At 35.5% G+C, this 21,182-nt stretch overlaps 1 protein-coding gene across 3 annotated transcripts in view; it reads right to left on the minus strand.

Moving 5' to 3' along the window:
- LOC123717970 (Kv channel-interacting protein 1) overlaps positions 1–21,182 on the minus strand; it is a 69,246-nt gene that overhangs the window by 11,405 nt on the left and 36,659 nt on the right. For 2 of the 3 annotated variants that reach the window (XM_045674272.1, XM_045674271.1), the window contains exons 3-4: positions 11,705–11,774; positions 9,675–9,745 (exon numbers count right to left, since the gene is read on the minus strand). In XM_045674272.1, coding sequence (XP_045530228.1) covers positions 9,675–9,745; positions 11,705–11,774 — 141 coding nt within the window. Of the gene's footprint in view, positions 1–9,674; positions 9,746–11,704; positions 11,775–13,710; positions 13,826–21,182 lie in introns of those variants that run through there. The other variant, XM_045674273.1, reaches the window with a different exon arrangement.

The raw sequence follows: 21,182 nt of genomic DNA on the forward strand, positions 1-21,182 counted from the left end.
CTTTCTCTTTGTCCAGCTCTCTTATTGAAGTGTAAACTACACTGTTACGATTATTTTTACAAGTTCTCATAGTCGTCAACTATGAGTCTAATTAGTTCGTAATTCGTAGGAATTTAACTTTAATCAAATTTGATTTTTATTTATTTAGGCATTACAACTTTTTTAGGTCTGGGCCTCAGATTTATGTATCTGTTTCATGATCATTTGTAAATTGAATATGCAAATAGGTGATCAGCCTTCTGTGCCTGAGGCACGCCGTCGACTTTTTGGGTCTAAGGCAAGCCGGTTTCCTCAGGATGTTTTCCTTCACCGTTCGAGCTAATGTTAAATGCGCACATAGTACGAAATGCACAGCTGGGGATCGAACCTACGACCTCAGGGATGTGCGTCGCATCTGAAGCCACTAGGCCAACACTGCTCTATTTATTAAGTTTATCGTGTCATATATAACGATATTTTTAGTATTACAATTACGTTGAACATAAAATTTACAAAAAAATATAAAAATACACATGTTATAATATTATTAGTATATTAATATACAAAGATTTTGTTTTATTTATAATATTACAATAATTAATGATTATTTATTAATACAATTAAGACAAAATCATCTGAACGTCATCCACCATTAATCGCGCGCCACTCCCATACGCCACATCGCCTACCAACTTCCACAGACAACTTATAAAAATTCGGAGAGCGTGAAATTCGAATTAATGAAATGTCATTTTATTACAAACACTTCTAATTTTAGATATTTTTTGCTTAATAGTCAAAACATTAAGAAAACACTTTTTAAACGGATTGAATATTCATTATTATTATAAACTTATAATTATTTACATAATTTTAAATTTTCCGACGTTTCGCGTGCTTTACAGCGTGCGTGGTCACGGTGACTGAAGACAAAAGGTGTTGAATGTCAAAAAGTATCACAGCTGTAGAGAAAGTTGTATTATCTGTATTTATTTCCCCGAAGTTGGTATCGGCTAAAAGATGAATGGTTTTTGCAAAAATGACTCACGGTGTCCTCTATTTTCGCGGATTGTTTGTCTTGCAAGGCGGCAAGCAAAACATTACTAGCAGAACAGCGGATTCGTATCGGAGAGGCACAATCCTTTTTTTCTTCAACCCGCTACCTAGCTTAGTAGTGTTTGTTCTGTTATATTCCTGAAGAGAAAGAGGTTCCTGAACTTCTTTGATTTTTGCAGACGCAATGGAAAGTTCTACTGATTGATTTCATAACGAGACGGAAAGCGCTTGCTGTGATAGTTTATGAGATATCCTACTTATCATAGCTGCTGGAAACAAGCTTTATGCTGTGTATTCCACTCGCTGAGCCTAACGTACACAAGCTCCCATTTCCCGCTTAAAAAAATGGAATCTTCGCCGGAGAAGGTATGGTTATGTTGCGATTGGTATCTTTGAGTCATTAAATTCAAAACAATTAAGATAACACAGTGTACACTTATGAACGTCAAAAATAAATACATATTAAATGCTTCTTATTTGACATTTACTGCCAGTTCTCAAATCAAGGGCGTAGAACGGATGAGAACTGGCAATAAACTCTCCGCCAACCTTTTAATCACCAAGTTTTTGTTTTACACAACGCTTGTAAGAAGCTTATTATCACACAATAATAATACTATATCAATCGTATATTTTAGAGCTATTTTATTTAAAATTTGTGACAATTTTGGTAAACATAAATGTTACGAAAAAAATACATATGTACAATACAAAATATCATATATAAAGCAGAAAAACTTCTAACAAACAGTTTCTAATAATATTGTATTATTAATTGTAATCATAAAGATTTTCAACACACAAATATACAGTATTTACAATATTCATTACTTATATCAAATTTTTCTTGTACTGGTGTATCGCGTCGTAAAATAATAAACGGCTCTAATAGAAGAGTTTTTTCTCCAACTTTGATTTTATTCCCTTTGTTTGGTACAAGTGGAAAGGCACTAATCAAAGATGTAAGCTGGTGCCTGGTACAACCGGTGAAACCAGAGCTGGTGGTTTCCGCAACGAATAAATATCGCAATACAGCAAGGAAATGCCAACGTTAAAGGTACACCGCCAGGGACCAAAGTTTTTAATTTGTTTTATTTTGTATTTATTCGTTTTTAATTATTATCATAACTATGTAAGTTAAAAATATAGTATATACTGTACATTTATCTGTTGGAAATAAAATAATTAATTACTGTAAGTAGGTAATTTTTGTACTCTTAAACAGTAGCAAAGATAATGATATAGACACAAAAGTTTCTATATGTGTTTACTATCATAATATGTAAATATATATAATGCCAAAAGGTTTCTTACGGCAGAGGTTTTCCAGTTAGAATGACCACTGCAACCGTAAACGTAAGTATATAGCAAATATCGTAATATTTAGTGGGTAAAAACGTATACGTATATGTAACGCTTTAGTCTATAAGATAAATGTCCTCTAATTATTAAGATGAATACACAATATAACATACGAGATGAACGTGTTTACTTCATTCTTTACATCGAACCTTATACAACCTTTCCAGGTCTATGCATCAGGCTGTTTCATGATCATTTGACAATCTAATAGGCATATATGCTGACTTTTTGAGGGAACGTTCAAAGATTTTTGGAGATTCTTCTCCCCCCCCCCCCATGGAACGCACCGTAACGTTTTCTGTATCCAATAGTGAAACGTTTCGTGACCACCCCCCAGTGACTATTTATACCTAACACTTACCATTATGTGGTGTTAAGTACTGGAAAGTCGAAAATAATATTAACAATAACGCGTAATTCAATCCTTGCCCCATATCGTAACGTTTTACAAGAGGGCCCCCCCCCCCCCAAAATTCGTTACGTAATACTTGAACGCTCCTTAAGCCAAAAGCCGGTTCCTTTAACCGTACGAATGTTAAGAAAGTCAATTGCTGCACAGCCGAACCGACCTCAGGGATGAGAGTCGCACGCTGAAGCCACTAAGCCAACACTGTTCTTAAATAACCGTAAAAGTCAAATATTCCAATATCTTTACATTTATTGCCAATAATAACACCAAAAGCTTAGAAAAGACGATAGATACTGGCAGGAAATGAGTGTTAAATGCTTATTTCAGAACGATAACATCCTATGACATTTCAGGCCAGAGATCAAATATTCTCCTCATCGTAAAATCTTATCTGTGAAACAATTTCTGACATGTTTTCTTATTGATAAATAATGCCTATATATAAAGGATGGCACTTGTGAGCTATCAGTAAATGTGTCCATGGGTATCACTTAACAACAGATGAGACTCCTACACCTTTGTTAAATAATTAAAAAAAAATTTCAAAGTCAAATGTCATAGACAAAATCCTCTCTAACTAAACAGTGGGCTCTAGTTGAAGAGCCCGATTAAAAATTACTAAAACAAGCCTAGAACTAGAATACCTAGGCTTAACGACCCTGGCATAGTGCCAGGCACTCGACAGAGGTGTAAAGTGCAGCTTTAATTGTACAGTTAAACGTTAAAATACTGACAATTGACCAAAAACAATTGACAACTGACAGATTTAACCACCGCAACGAGATACATAGCTGAAGTAATAGATTGGTCAATTAATTAATCATTTTTAATTCATTTTTGATGTGAAACTTCTTTATCGGCGTTGTAGAAAAAATACTATCATATTTTTCGGTTACGCGTCACATTATTCCATTACGCGCCATGATTATGTCTATGATAATAAAAGCCTTTTGTCAAACTTTATCTAATTTAACTTTATTGAATCAATTTCTGTAAAGTTGCATATAGTAGATCGATTTTTCGTAAAATAAGGTCATAAAGAAATTTCACTTCTTACATCACACATTTTTAAATTATTTTTACTACTTTGTTGGTCATTTCAGGGGTTATTATTTTCGTCCTTGCTTTAGGCTTATTATGTAAGTTGGTGTGACCTTTAATGAGTCAGTCTCGTGTCTCGTTTGAACCAGTACACAATTATTTAAAGTTAAAGATCTGTCTTTGCAGGATTAAGTACAAATAAGTTTGTGATAAGTAAAAGCGCCAGCAATTCATTTATTCAATGAAGAAATCATCCAATAATAGTTATGTTATACAAGAAAAGGTCCCCGGATGTGCATGATTAGACTGTCCATGTGCGCATTTAACAGTCGTTCGAACGGTGAATGAAAACATCGTTACAAAACGGGCTTGCCAGGCATAGGCTTATCATCTAATGGCCTATTAGATTGATATATCACGAAACTGATACAGAAATCACAGACCCAGACCTAAAAAGGGATATAGCGCCACTGATTTATTTATTTATTATTGTGTTTGATATATGTAAACTTTTTTATCATAATAATTTATATTAATATATTCTTAAAGCAATTATGATAAACAAAATCAGAAATTGTCAAAATCATTTAAAGTGTCAAGCCTGTATATACTGAGGGATCCAACACGGCTGTATCACTGCCGAGTAATGCTTCATTTGGGTGATTAAATTTAAAGGCAAGGTGTCTTTAAAGGGAGAGTATTCGGACCATAAGTTTTGATAACAGTTATAAGTACTGTTCTTATTATGACATCATGATAATTAATATGAGATTTGCATGCCTATTTTTCTATGGCTGACAGATTTTTATGATTTATCTATCTAAATGTACCACTTTTATTAAATGTTTTATAAATTTAGTTCGTTCAAAACATACACTGTGTCCCCATTCCTTGACCTTAACCTTGATATTATGAAAAGATTTATAAGCCGTTTATGAATAGGTATAACTAAAATTAACATAAACGAATAAGATATTGATATATAGCTTAGAAGTCCCGCGCGACGATAAGTTACAGTTGAGAAAAATACAATTTCCAACGTATGCCAACGGACGTACTACGGCGTAGATACTGCTACAGCGTAGCTATATATATCGAATTGACCACAGGCATGTTTCCGCTACTGTTGATAGACCGCTATGTGGCGTAGCAAGCGCTACGTGGCGTAGCAAATGCTACGACCTACAATTCGTTAGTAGGTATGCAATTAAAATAGTTTTTTTTCACTATACCCTTATGATCACACTTAAATTTGTTTGTAAAAAGTTAGGGGAAGTTAGTAGTAAATACAGAAAAAATACAACCCCAGAACAGAGTGTCTAATCCTTTAATAGAGATTGTAACTAGTAATATTGGACACTTAATATGTTAATAATCCTTATAAGTAGTTAGATCGTATTGTATGGTACATCTTAGTAAAGACACATGTTTCGTGACTAAAATACTAAAATACCTAGTCAATGGGTACAAAACTATACCAAACAATGCTCAGGCTCGGAGAACAAAACACGAACATAAATCGTATATTAAGGAAAAGCGTAGAAAACTGTAGGAAAACTTTCGACTTTATCGCATTGTTATCATACGTAAACAACATTATTTATTGCTAGCTATAAGTCATAATATTTCATGGATGAAATAATAAAAACAAAATAAACACAAATTTAAAAAGTTTGGTCCCTGTGTGCGATACTCATTCGTTGAGCCAGGAATGCACTAGCTCTGGGATCACCGGTACTACCAGGCGCCAATTTTAATCTTCAATAAGCTATGTACTCGAAATCCACGGCCCAGAGATAGGGGAATGAAATAATATATTGTTACGAGCTAGGGGATCGGATAGAAAATGCCGTAGATTTCTTCAAAGGTTTATTTCTTGTAAAATCAATGAGGAATTTATGGGCACAAATTAATTGCAGAGATGCACTAATAACAAACAAAAACACAGTCACTAATTACTTCATTTATGCACACTTCACACAGTACTTTATCACTTGTATTCACTTTATTCGCACTTTATCGCTTCGGTGTTTCTCTCTTGTTATCGCATTCCAAACTAAAGGTGACTAGTCGCGTTTCGGCTCGCTTTTATATCCCTGGGAATAATTCTAAACAATATTCGAGAACTTTCTAGGCGGGCTTGCTACTGTAGAAGTTCTCTAACTAGTGGAAAAATCTAGAAACATTGCAGTCGACCCGTCTTCGTAACAATATGTTTTCCGCTTTTGTACAACGCAGAGTTCGTTTATAAGGAGACAACTCAGAAACAAACGTGGTGAAACGGCTTGATGACTTGCCTTGCATATGGGGTATAAACTTGAATTTTCCAAAACAAAAAGAAAGCCAAAACATGCGCTGCCACGCCACTGCAATAGAAACAAGAATTCTTGGAATAAAACAAACGACAAACAGAAAAGTGAAAGTCAACGAAAAACAAAAATAAATGCTGATGATCATGCCCTACACGTGGAGATGGTAAAAACCAAACAAATGGGCTGGCCCAAAATGGCAAAACAAGGGCAATGGGCCGACAAGATTGCCAGGTTAGCATTAAAGGAGACCTTCTGCCGGACAGGGGCCGTACCTTAAAGTACGAGCCAAGGCTGTATATTTTGCTCTCAGGCTTTCTTAGTTTTATAAGCGTTACGATTTCCTAAATCGTCGGAGTTACGCCCGGAGAGCATAGGCAGATGTAGGCACTGTCTTTAACAGTTACATTGCATTCATTCGTTTCATAGCAATTAACTAAATCATGGGAGTTACGCCCCGAGAATATAGCCAAGTGTTACATTGCATTTATTTGTTACATAGCCATTAACATTACATTATTTCGCTTATATGATATTGTTATACGCCATTGGTTAATATACAGTAAAACTAAAACCCTTTATTATTTAAAGCAAACATCTGGGATGTACCTAACAGTAATAAAATTGTATATAAAGGTACCTCAATATAAGAGTGTTCAGGTACGAGGAATCGAACACTACACTAACAGTTTTGTCCGACTTTAGACTAGAAAGCATTTTTGATAAGTTCGTTTCGTTTTTTGCTTTTTGTACATACATCATCGCATTTATTTTTACAACCATGTGTCTGAAAAAGATGTCTATTGAATAAAGTGTGAATTCATTTTCTTATTCGAAAACACTTAACAAAAAAGGTGTGGTGGTGTTTTGGGATTTGTTTCGAAAAAAATGAGTTGAGCATGACGTACAGACCCCAGCGTTAGCGCAAGTACGTTGAGAGCAAACAACGTATATGGCTAATAAATGGATTACCCAGTCAGTTATTGGATAGCCTAACGTGTAATTGCTTTTGCGTGCATGGCGGCGTCCATGCGTCAGGCTGTCTCTCTCCCTAAAGTATGGCGAGGGGGCCTATGGCTGGCCATGCGTCATACTCATCAACGGGTGCTACCAAGGTAACACTGAAAGTATTAGAAAATGAAAAACTGCTTAATATAGAAAGTTGCCAATACTTTTATTGTTTTTCGTAGTAATCTCCGTTCCTCTCTACACATCGTCGCATTCGATGGAACCACTGATAGCAGTGGGCCCATTCTTCTTTAGGAGTCTCTTGTATGGCATTTTCGTACGCTTTCACCGCATCTTCAGGGCTCGTAAAGCGAATACCTCGAATTTTATCTTTAGTTCTTGGGAATAAATGAAAATCGCAGAGTGCCAGGTCAGGACTGTATGGCGCATGACTCATTATCTCTACTTCTGCCATAGTCAAATTCAACAGTCCGATATGCGGAGTGCACTGAAGCATTGCCGTGGTGAAGGAGGATCCTGCTTCGAGGGCGCTGCTGTCGAATTTTTTGCAAGACAACAGGCAAACAGCGATTGACATACCAGTCTGCAGTAAATATCCTTCCATCTTCTAGCACAACTGTAGGGAAATTACTTTTCCGACCAAAAAAGGAGGCAATCATCTTATTTCTTTGACTTTTTCATTTCTTTACCTTTGTTAACCTCGAAAATAAACACCCACTGTGCTGATTGTCTTTTCTTTTCCATTTCGTAGCAATATATCCAGCTGGCGACACCAGTCCATGCGAAGGTGTTTCTGGTCGTCGGTTAAAGTATGGGGAATCCATCTGGTACTAAGCTTCCTGACACCTAAATGTACGTGGAACATTTTTTGAACTTGACTCATACAAATACCTAGGCTTGCTTGTATCTGCTGATAGATCACTCTCTTATCTTCCTCTATCATGGTCGAACAGCACTGATGTTATCTTCAGTAGTCACTGTTAAAGGACGTCCCTCACGCGGATCATCATTGACATTGCTACGTCCACGCTTGAACTCGTTAAACCAATTGTAAATCATGGCACGAAATGGGGCTTCATTAAGAAATGCTAATCGCAGCCTATCATAGCTTTGTTGTTGAGTAATGACCACAACGAAACTCATAATAAATCAATGACCGAAAATTTTCTCGCGTTAGGTTCATTTTCACGTGTAACAAGAGTTTTAGATTTGCAATTCTCAAAAACAAATGACAAATGAATGCAGTATATTACATAAGGTTACCAAAGAGTTCTAAAATGGAAATTCAAAAAAGATTTCACCTGCAATGTTTCTAACTGGCCAGTTCTTAACATTTTCAGTGTTAGGTAACTACGTACTTGTGGTGACAGGTCGTACTTGAATTCGTGTATGCGGTGATGTTAGTTATTTCGACTATTTGTGTGTTTCGTATAGTATTTTGTTAACTTATGTAAAATAATTATAAGTTAATACACAGCTTCCATCCGGTAAAAGTGTTTTCTTTTATTTGTTTGTTGTGCCCACGCGAATGTAAGTGCGTGCAGCTATTTCACCAATTCTCTACTGATAGAAGACAAATCCTTGCTTTTATGATGTCATGTTTATCGCATTTCCTTTCTCTCTCTCAGTTCGTGCCTGTTCTTGTAACTCTTTTCTTCTTTTAAGGACATTTTGTGGATAATCTTCCTTTATATAGAAATCTGTATTTTTCAATAAGCTGCTCACTTTGAGTATGTTGATTTTTATACCGAGTGTGGACTATTCGGTCTCGGTATCGGTCTAGGTCTATCCCCTTTTTGTCCTATTCTCCTTATTTCTTGTATATCCCTATGATCCAGGTCTAAAGAAAAGTTGATCATTATTTTTTCTAGATTTGCATCTGATTTTTCTGTTTCTTGTAAACCAAAATAGACGACATGTTTCTTCCTTATTTGTTTTTCAATGAAATATCAGCTTTTCTCTTGATTTTCAATTTGTTCCTTGAGATTATTATATTTATCATCTAATATTTTAAATTTTTCCTCTAAAATGATGTTTATATTTTGGGTTATCTTTCTCCATCTTTTAGGACCGTAACTTTTTGTTCGTCGAGTTCCTTTTGGATATTCTTTAGTTCATTCATTACTTCTTCCATATTTGTAAATACTAGATTGATCGACTGGCAGTATAATTTTATGCTACAAGTGACGACCATCTCTTGTCAGACCTTTGTAGTACTTACAAAGTTAACCGTCGATCGATCGATACAATCGAAGTGTTACTTGTTGTTATGGTACAGCTTCTCTATACTAGATGGTGCTTTTGTCTATACGCTATTGGTATATTTTTATATCATTTAGCAAAATAGGTTATATTTTTATTTTGTTCAGAAGAGTTCACTAATCTATAATTGTTCGGTACTTTAATTGCTCAATTATCATCTAAATTCTCATCTCATCTCTGCATTTACACATCAATTATAACAACATAAGCAAGCTATCATGGGAAAAAAATAAAAAAAGAGAAACCACAAAAAAACTTAAACCTCATTAACAGAATGAAGCACTTACCCGAAAGCTTATAGCACCACTGCAGTTGACATCAAATGCCTTGAAAACATAATGGGCGTACAGCGCAGAATCTGAAATAATGAACAAATCATTTTATTTACGACAAATAAACATTTTACCACGATGAAAGACGACTTTCATTTAACATCTTACTGTCGTTTTGGCTATTGTTTTGATTAAAATGAAATACAGTATAGTTTATAAGGCAGGAGGTTCACCTGATGTTAAGTGATACGCATGAACACTCTCAATGAAAATAATAAGCTAAAATATAAGAGTCTTTGCTCCAACTTCGATATTGTTTCCTTTGGAGTAGAGACTCTTGGGCGTGTTCAAGTGAACAGCTAATTAAAGATTTAAGTTGGCGCCTGGTAAGTGACCCCAGAGCTGGTGCTTTCCTCAACGAAGCGTTAAAAGTACACTGCCACAGGGAACTTTAAATTTTTTGTTTATGAATTTTTAATTATTACTATTAGTTAAGAATATTCCTTCCTGTCCTGTTTATCTAGATTTTATTTACCATCTAAGATCCATCTTTTCGTAAGGAAGAGAGAAGAGCGGCAATATCTAAATCTTTATTTTATATTTATAGCATAAACAAGCCGTCCAAAACTGGCAATTGTCGTAGCCCATGTACACCCATTTACATTCACGTGGGTGCGTTGCAGGTCTGAGGGAAAGGCTCATTGTAAGTTTTGTCAGACACAGAAGACATATTTGATAGGAGTATGTGGTCTTCAAGTTACTTAAACAACCTTTTCTTTATCCTACACTTACTACCACTAACTATACATTGACACAAAATTAATGACCATAAAGCAGCTTTATGGATATAAAAAATAAATCAATGGCGCTACAACCTTTTTTTAGGTCTGGGCCTCAGATTCTGTATCTGTTTCATGATCATTTGTTAATCATAGGCAAGTAGGTGATCAGCCTTCTGTGCCTGACGCACGCTGTCGACTTTTTGGGTCTAAGACAAGCGGGTTTCGTCAATATGTTTTCCTTCACCGTTCGAGCTAATGTACACATGCGCACATGAAAAGAAAATCCATTGGTGCACAGCCGGGGATCGAACGACCTCAGGGATAAGAGTCACATGCTGAAGCCACTAAGCCAACACTGCTCTGCTGCTTTATGGATAAACTGGATTATTTTAGTTTCGTCGGCAACGCACTTGCGAGCCTCCTGGGAACATCCATGGTGGCGGTTTAAGGTTAGGTACATCCTGCTTGCCTAATATTATTTTTTATAAATGTACATAACCAAATACGCTATTAAATGTAACTTCAATCAAAGGGGATTGAAGTTACATTATGCCGGCATAACACTAATCACATACAACATAAAATCAGAACGGAGTACTGTCGAAAAAATATTATCTATGTCGGAGTGAGTTACAACATCTTGTTCTGAGATACTGCAAATGGGTTAGTGGCTGGTACACTCAGTTTCCGCACTTAGACTCTCATTAGGTATACGTAAAGCCTGGCTAACTGAGACAGCCCAGCTTGCTCCAGAAGCACAGAAGTCTCCTGGCCTTTTGCAGGCTTCACGGCGATGATATACCGGAAATACCCATTTCGTCAGCGAAGTTTTTCGGTAGATGGACTCTAATGTAAGTGTACGGCAGTGGTGTGATATAAATATTTATGTGTTTTAAGTCGTCACCATCACGTGAATGTCTAGGCTCTTCAACTCCTTGACACCACAGGCCTAGTGAGAAGATTGAAAAGGACAAAACCATTTGAACAAGTGAATTAGTGTTAGTGTACTTTAATATTAAGTGAATTAACACAAGAACAGAGTGTCTTGCCTTTAATAGAGGCTATAAGTAGTGTTATCGGACACTTATGATAACAATCCTTTTTAGTAAATTAGGTTAGACTTAAATTACTTATTAGTCTTAAGTTAGGCTAGATCGTAATGTTCCATGATGTCGTAGTAAATATACATGTATTTAAAAAAAAGGTTGCGTCGGATATATTATATATATAAAGAATATATATATATAAAGAAGCTATACTCACTGCCATGTGGAAAGAATTTCGCGTAAATATCCTTGAATGACTCTTCATGCACCACACCTTCAGGACATTCCTGTAATGGCATAATTATAAATTATTTATATATACTGGCTGACGTAGCAAGGTTTGCCGATTGGAGATTGGATTTGTGATGGATGGTGGAAGAGGTATGAAAATATGTACTATATTGCCAAAAATAAGAGGTATAAAGCTTGTAATCTAATATCCTGCGTTGAAAAATCTTCAATTAAAATCAAATTTTCGTCTCAATTATAAAAAACATCTACTAACTCAACAAAAGTCTCACATAGTTTTTAAACCGCCCAATAATATTTATTTATGTACTTAACAATTATTTTTAATTTTATTTACATTTTTTTTCTTCATTGCTTACACTGCTAACTTTTATTGTTTGTTTCTACTGAGTATTAGATTCTTATTAGTTTTTTGGTCTCTGGCAGAATGACCAGCGCTGTGGAACAACTCTCCTCTTCAGCATAATGCTGAGCCAGGGCCAATTACAACCACAGCACACACGCATTACACAATTAAACCTTTTTCTTGAAAAAGTTTTTTTTATTATTGTTACTATGTTTTTCTCTGTGTGTGTTTTGTTAGTAATAAATGTTATGTCTAATGTCAGATGTAGCGAAGATATGTTAATGAATAAAAAAAGTATTTTGTACATAATACAAACAAAAGTTCCCTCACAAACTAGTAGTACAGATGTAATAATTTTACAATTTTTAAAGAATTTTATAACTCACTAGCGGACCCCACAGACTATGTTCTGTCAAAAAGATTTGAAATGTGGCAGTTTTTTGTTCCTACCAATTTTAAAGTCGGCGCAAAAAATTCTCATGGCAGAACCATCACCCTGATGATAGGCCGATGTGTGAGGATCAGCTCGGGTGACCAAAGTATCCTCGCTTCCACGAACTTTGTCCACTCTTTTGTGACCCACTAAAAAACCCCGACTGGGATGTCTGCTAAGAGGCTTCAAACTAAGAGGCAAACTTAGGGTTCAAACCTGATTGGAAAATAATCTAAAAGGATAGTGGGAACCTAAAAGTGACAATTCTGTGCCTCTTTGATATATTTTCCTATTAGTATGTATTCAAATGATTTTGCTGAGATAGGGATATTAAATTAATAATTCAAAAATTCAATCTTTTTTTTAACGCGATTGGTTTGACAACAGTGAGTGCTTGTAATTTAATATGAACTTTGTTGAATAGCAATGAAGTTCAAATTGACTCTACATTTTATTTACAAAACGTTTCTATGGTAAAAGAAAAGGGCTGTTTTAGTGTTTTCCCGGAAATTATTCGAATTTTTCTCGCCGTAAAAACCATCCTTAGACTTCAACGAACATTAAAAAAAGGAATTGGTACAATTGTTCCAGGCGTTGCAGAGTTATGCGCTTATCAACACATTTTGCGATTCATTTTCATATTATAGATTACATGAGAAACTTAATACATACGAACGAGATACACGTGGCCATCAGCCGCCCTAATTTTAGCTTACTAGCCTAATTCTGATTTATTTAATGCCAATTTGAATGGGTTAAACACGCCAATACTACGAATGTTAGATGGTAATTGATTGACATAATTGCAAACCTTCATACTTTTTCTAGACTTCAAATAATTTGTACGCGGCTTGGGCAAGATAAACTAACTCGCTCGACGAGTACTTTGTGTAGTGTGTTTAACGTTACACTATCAATTCATAAAAATGTATTGAGTTAGGTTATAAAACACACGAGATTATAGATGGGCTATGATATATATGACGGCGCGCTGAACATTACAATAATGTATCATAGCTGGGCTGGAATTTTTAAATTGTTAGTATTCAATATTGTTATTGTGTGGGCCTGGGTATCCGGAAGCTCTATCCAGGATGCTCCCTTCCCTCGGTGAAATATGCGCTGGTTCGGTTGTCGCGTGTCAGTATAATAAAAAAAGGAATCCATAATCGATAATACTAAAACTAGCGCTTACGATCAACATATCTCACTCCAAACACTGGATTGAAGAATCAAAAAAAAGTAAATGCTATACGGTATGCGGTATATATTTAGTGCGCACGCGACAGCGAAAATTTTACTTCCCTTTTCCCTTGCGCCATTACGCCGTGATACCACCTACCATCTCCGGTTCGTGTGTCAAAGTCAAATCGATATTGTCATGCTTCTTTGATTGACACTGATTGAGCGCGAACAGTTATTGTAAAATCGGAGCAATGGCGGCTGACAGCTGTCAGACGAACAGCGCATAGACGCTAATGTATTGACTTGATTTTTTTATTTATCCGTTATATGCTGTCATGATGATGGTTACCTCGTGATGTTTGCCTTCGTACGAGCAAGTGTAAAACGCGAACATAGAAAGTCAATAATCCTAAATTCAAAACTAAATCTCCAAGTAAGGGGAGTACAAAGACCGGCAACATTCAACAAGAAACTTTACAGTTGAACGAAAATTTCTCAAGTTCAGTTTAATGCATACAAAATAAACAGTGGTACTTAATCTGAAGGTGAGAAAGGTTTGTTTAAATATGAATAGGAGATGAAATTTAGGTCCTCATTATAAATTTAATTGGCAGTTGCCTCGGTACAACGAGAAAAACGTTTTGGCAGAGACCTGTCAAATGGTTTAAAGGTAAATACTTATATAGATCGACTGATCTGACTAGTTATTAATTTGCATAAAAATGACAATATTTAAAAACGTTTTATTATACTTAATCTAAATTAGACTATTTTTCATTATCTAAATGTAGTATTAGACTGAGTTTAATTTTGATAAAACCTAAAGTATATAATTAAAGATTGAAATTCGATAAAACGAAAAACCGACAGTAAAAATAGACTACGTGAACAGTTTCTATGGGGTAGCAAAATGTTCCATATGTTAGTGACAATACAAAAAGTGTGCGTATACTAGTGTACACGCGTAAGAAGTGAAACATCTTTATGATCTTATTAATTATCTACTATATGCAACTGTACAAAAATTGGTTAAATAATGTTAAATTAGATAAAGTTTAACAAAAGAATTTTGTTATCATATACATGAATACAAATAATACAATTATTTCATTTTACATTATCACTGCTAAGATTCTTACAGGATTTCATTAATTGTAATAGAATTTATTACTATCATTGTTATCGTTATTATATATTTTTGTTATTAATGGCTTCGAATCTCTTCAAATCAACCCTGCTACAAGTAAAAGATGGCTCGTAACGTAAAAATGAGACGCGTAAATCTAGTTGTAATGATGTGAAGTTTGACTTCAAAATTGGTTGTCAGTAAAGACTCTTCGAGAAGAAGCATCCGCTCGAAAATTAGGTAAGAAATCTTGTCTTTCTTGCTAAGGGCTTCAGAACCATAAGCGAGCACAGGTCGTAGAAGAGTTTTGTTAATAACAAGTTTGGAACAAATAATACCTATCTATTCCAGCAAAGTTTTTAAAGAAGATAATTTAAAAGTTTTAAGCGAACAGATCTTAATTTCAGAACAACATCGACATACTCTGTGGAATTAAACAAAACATATCACTCTTAAAATATTCAATAAACTTTTAAAAGTCAATAACCTTAGTAAAAAAAATTGATAGTCCGTTGTTCTGCCACTTTCCATATTGCGCTGGTGTGATCAACAATTCTCCTCATATCAGCTAATGCAAGCTATAGACGGAACAAACTGGAGAGACAATAGCAGGTCAGCAGGCAGCTTACAGTCACACAACCTTCAGCAATGATGAATACGACTGATAAGTTCTGTATACTTAACCAGTGGCGCTACATTTTAGGTCTAGGCCTGTTTCTTGATTTATCAATCTAATAGGCAAGTACATGATCATTGATCAGCCTTCTGCCTGACGCACCTTTGACTTTTTGGGTCCAAGGCAAGCCGGTTTCCTCACGTTGTCTGTCTCCGTTCGAACTAGTGTTAAATGCGCACCTAAAAAGACAGTACATTGGTGCACAGCCGGAAAACAACCTCTGAGATGATGAGGCACACTAAGGCAACACTGCTCTCACTAAGTTAATCTTTATCACCATTAATCCAGTAACAGTACCGTCTAGATTGATTCGTGAACCCTATTTGTGAAAAGCTCGACCTAAAAATGTTTTCATTTTCCCAACTCTTTTGTTTTGAGGAAAATCATCCGTTTTCACAAAGAATTGCACTTTAGTCGAGCGCCGACAATAATGATTCCGATGAAAAGCGATGTTGTACTTGTTTACCGAGGCGTTGTGACTTTGTTGTTTAAATCTTTCAGTCATTAATGAAGACTGCTTCAGCTGGATCCAAATAGTGACGAACGAAAGAATCCTTCAACGGATCGTCACGACGCAAAAGCTGATGCAGAATATTAAAAACCCATTTTAATTTATATAACAAAAGTAGACTTACATTTGTTATGTACATTTGTCCTGTTTGAAGATATACTTCTTTCGGAGCGTAACGGAAAAATGATGACAGTAAATTTTTACGATGCGCGTGCACAGACAAAAAACCGACACTCAAGTTAGCATAGTTAGCTTTTTAAAATAAAAAAATGTCCATTTCAATGTGTAGAAATGATAAAAATAAGCTTTATTTAATTCGATAATGCGTTATTATAAAACTTTCAATGTATTAAATATATTTTTTTCTATTGTTAGTGTCGTTTTTTCTACAAACTACAAACTACTTTTATCGTGTTACGCCAAAGTATTACGTGTATATACGTACGTACGTGTTTTTTGATATATGACCATTTCATAATAATCTTCCTTCAGTAATTGATCGGAAACCCTTCACGGGCAAAGGCCTCCGTCTGCAGGAGTTCTATGTGGAGATATACTCATAAATAATCCGACAAGAAGACATTATGAACACATGATACATGTAAAAGGTTAGTGGGCAAAGTCGACGACCGTACGCGCCAAATTTAGCTCGCGTGACATATGTTATGTCATCGTGTTCCGAATTTAAAATAAGCCACAGATACATTTATAGCTGAGAACAATCGAGTTCAGAGGAGTTCTGCGGATTGAATTGAACATGAGTTTTATCATCGGACGTCCAGGTATCAAAATTCCACCCATATCACGATTGTTCCATAACTGAGTGTTTTTGAGGCAGTGGACATAACTGAAGCTGAAGTATTTTCGAATCAATTCGACTTAGAGTCCTTCGAGAAAAGAGAGTACGAACTCTTAAAAGGCAACGCACTCGCGAGCCCTCTGGCATTGAGTGCCCATGGGCGGTATCACTTAACATAACGGGTGCATTCTGTTCTAAAATACATGTCTGGTGTAAGTCTAAGTTATAAGTTAGTTTTAAAATGTAAACTTTATGTAATATTAAAAAATATAAGTGAAATAAACATGAAATGATTCCAAATTAACGTAGCCAGCCGTAAATCAAGGGCGTATAACGAGAAGGCACTAAACCGCCATTTTAAGTGCACAGAACACATTTATCAAATTATTATTTTTTACAAGCAAGTAGGTCCGATGTCTTGCTCTGTATATAGTGTAATATAACGACACTCCAGGGACTGTGTATATTTTGACGATACTAAGAGTTGTCGTTAAATGGTAAGAAGAAAAATCTGTATTAGAAATATTAAAGTTTATTTTAGACTAGTGTTAGTATTTACATAAAACACGATTCTTATTTCACTGTTATTGAGTAGTCTGTCTTCTCGTCGGACGTCTTTTGCTGCACCAGCATTCATACCTAGCTATATTATATATGATAAAGCACGAGCAAGCAATCCCAATTTGTGAACAAAAGAACGAATTTTCCTTCGAAAGCTCGGTACGTATAATGTTGGGAATACATTCCGATCTCGCGGGAGTCAGTCTCACTTCGAGGCTATTTGTCAATCCCACGAGATCTCATACCATTTTACGAGATCAATCTCGAAACTCAATAACAAGACCTTTTAGGATTAACGAGATTAAATGGCTGTTGTATTAGAAAAGTTAATTTCTTCGACAAACAGGCGTACCTCGTACGTACCTGCGAATTGCGGCGAATTTGAAAATCCTGTCATTATAAATATAAACAGAAAGATCTTCAAAGGCAACAGAAAATTATATTATGGGTTGGTGCTATAAAAACCATCACGAATCTTCAAAAAGGAAAAGAGAAGAGAGCAGCTAAAAGTCCTTCATATGTTTCTGCGAGATAAGATAGACAAGAGTCAGTCATAAAGTAGAGATTAATCTGTAGATGAGTAATGAAGAGTAAGAGGTTGGTTTATACACTTCACTTATAATAGCTGATTCATGTTTGTGCAACCTGTATTTAGTCTGAGAAGGCCTTTTCAGTATCTTGGTATATAGCAAATGACATAAGATACCGCTTATTAGACAGCAATCTCAATTTATTAAGAAATGATTACCAAATTCTCTCCTAAATATCTAAGATTCCGTGATCTCGAAAATACCGAGATCTCGCGAGATTGTTTCTCAATCCCACGAGATTTCGACTTAACGATCTCGACTCAAGGTTTCATGGCCTAGTATGTAACTGAATTTCACGGTATTTCGTTTACTACAAAATAAATTTAATTTATACTTTAGCCTCAATAACACGTGGTAATCATGATATTGAATTGTAGCTTATATGACACGTTTGTCGGTTTACCATAGCAGTGCTATTGATTACTTACTCAATCCAGTCGAAAAGTATCGACATCTGTTAGAATCTTTTGGAGTTAACAGATAATTGTGACTGTCAATTAATTATAGACAAATAATTTGCAATAAAATAAAATTGCGACTATAATTAAATATCTAAGCTATCCTATCTCTTAAGTCGGACCAGACTGCTCACGGTGTGCCAATTTAATTTAAAATCGGTTAAGTAGTTTAGGAGTCCATCGCGGATATTGACTACGTTATGTCTTAAATTTATGAAAATACAATGCAAACTGTATACCCGAAAAACGTAATTAAAACTATAATATATTTATGATTTTATTTGAAGTTTACCACATCATACATAATGCATCTACAGTAGAGTTACAAGGTATATTTTCTAAAATATATGACAATTTTGGTTAACATAAATGTTACAAAACAAAAATAATTTTTTGCTTATAGTAAAGAAGAAGAAAAAAACTAGCATGAGATACGCACTTAACAATGATTTGTTAAAATCGATCATCCAACAATCGAATATATCAAGCTCCGGATGAGCACTGTTTAATCCGTTATAATTGTGAATGAAAGGTGCCTGAACTCCTAGGTTGGTTTTTGTAAACGGAATTTGGAAAATTCTGCTGATTTTGAACATTGTGAATATGGGACGACAATATTTTTTTTTTAAATATATCTTTAATATCTATATATATAATATAGATTATCAAAACTTAGCGATTTGTGACAGTTTCTTGACAGTTCTTCTACGCCCTTGACTTGCGAGCTGGTAGTAAATGTAAATTTACCATTAACTTAACTTCTTTTTGACGTTCATAAGAGTACTTATTTACCTATATGAATAAAGTATTTTTGAGTTATCCTCTTAGGGTTTAAAGTCCGCTAGCAGAGTATTGATAGTCAGAAGTTCTGTCTCCCTTACGATGATGTACAGTACCATATATTTTTCGTGGCCGGTTAGAGCGTCGCAGACATGTATATTAGTATTGCCAGTGAATAAAAATTAACCATTATAAGGGGAATAATTTGAAGTCATGCAGGATTAATAAGACAATGTATACTAGTATCTAGAAAATACTGTTCTAGGCTTAAATGTCACACTAACTTAGGAACCACTGACATGATAGGTTTTGTTATTTGTTTTAAGATACACAGTAATCAATAATGCAAGGAATAAAACTACATAAATGTATGTTGTATTTAAGAGCTATTTGATAATGTCAGTCTGGTATTTCAAAATGGCGACGGTAGTAACAATTTCAGCCGCTAAGAAGAGAACGTGGCACTGTATTAGATTTGACGTACACTAGTTGTCACTGACACTTATGGAGTGTCAAAGATCGTATTTAATGGCTTTGAATGAAAACACAAGTGTTTATAGAACCTAAAATAAATAGTTTGGCACTCGTATGAAAACTAATTCCGCGTAACACGTCGCAAAACACTCGGCCACACTTGCCAACTATGTTGCTAAATATTATTAGAAATTATGTATTTCCTAGAAATAACAATGTTATTTCTATTTTCACAGGTCCTTACTGTTGTTAGTATATCCAGAAACATCCAGATATCGTCCTCACCTCACCAGGCGACATGAGACGGGAGCTTATCGGAGCTGACACTAACACATCATACGCTATGGGGTATAACCAACGCTCGAAGTACGACAGACAGTCCCTGGAGGCTGTTTCAGCGCAGAGCAATCAGTCACCAACGTAGTCCTGGAATGCGTGAATACTTCCCAACGAACGAACGAGCATCTATACATCGGGTTGTCACTCTCCATAAAATATGGCGAGGGGGCCGATGGCTGACCATGCGTTATACTCGTGAACGGGTGCTACTTGTGGTGACTTTCGTACTTGAATTCGTGTATGCGGTGATGTTAGTTATTTCGACTATGGATTTATTGTTGTTCCCACGAGAGTGTAAGTGCGTCCTATTTCACCATGCCTCCTGTTGATATCTTCTTTGACAATCCGAGACAAATCTTTGTTTTTAATTTATTTTATTATAATAATTTTCAACTTCAGCAATTTATTAATTGCTTATGTTAAATGTGGAACGTGGTGTAATGGTTGCAGCTCCTTACAAACGTTGATTTTTGACTTTTGAACAGAAATCCTTGAAAGTCTACACTTCTGGGCTGGCTGGCAGGCTGGCTTAATTAGCCAGGACTTTACGCACATCGAACTACTACTAATTTTTTGAGAAAATTTTAGTGTAAACGATGTGATCTATCAAGTATGTCAGTAAGATAAGTAGCACAAGAGGAGACGCGAGTCCCGCCAACTAATGAGCTCCGACTATAAAAATTCAGTGGCACTACGACCTTTGTGGGCGTCAGATTTTTGTATCTGTTTTATCATTTGTTATACAATAGGCAAGAACGTGATCAGCCTACACCAGAAACGCGCCGTCTACTTTGTGGATATAAGGCAAGCCAGTTTCCACACGCACCTTCGGATGAGCGATTAAATGCGCACATAGAAAGTCCATTGATGCACAGCCGGGGTTCTACGACCTCAGGGATGAGAGTCACATGCTGAAGCCACTAGGCGTCTATATACTATACAGCGTCAACTCTATATAACGACACCGAAAGGACCGTGCATTTTGATATTTTATTTATGATAGGTTATAGAGAGTTGTCGTTGAATGGAGAGAAGAAAAACGTATAGATGATCCATGACTCCTACTTATTAGTCATGGTCAACAACAGTATACACGCAAGTTATACCAATATAAACAAAACAACGAATTTCTTAGAAAGTTCGGATGCGTAATGCCCGCAATAAACAG

This window comes from Pieris brassicae, chromosome 14, assembly GCF_905147105.1.
Source record: "Pieris brassicae chromosome 14, ilPieBrab1.1, whole genome shotgun sequence".
Taxonomy (NCBI): domain Eukaryota; kingdom Metazoa; phylum Arthropoda; class Insecta; order Lepidoptera; family Pieridae; genus Pieris; species Pieris brassicae.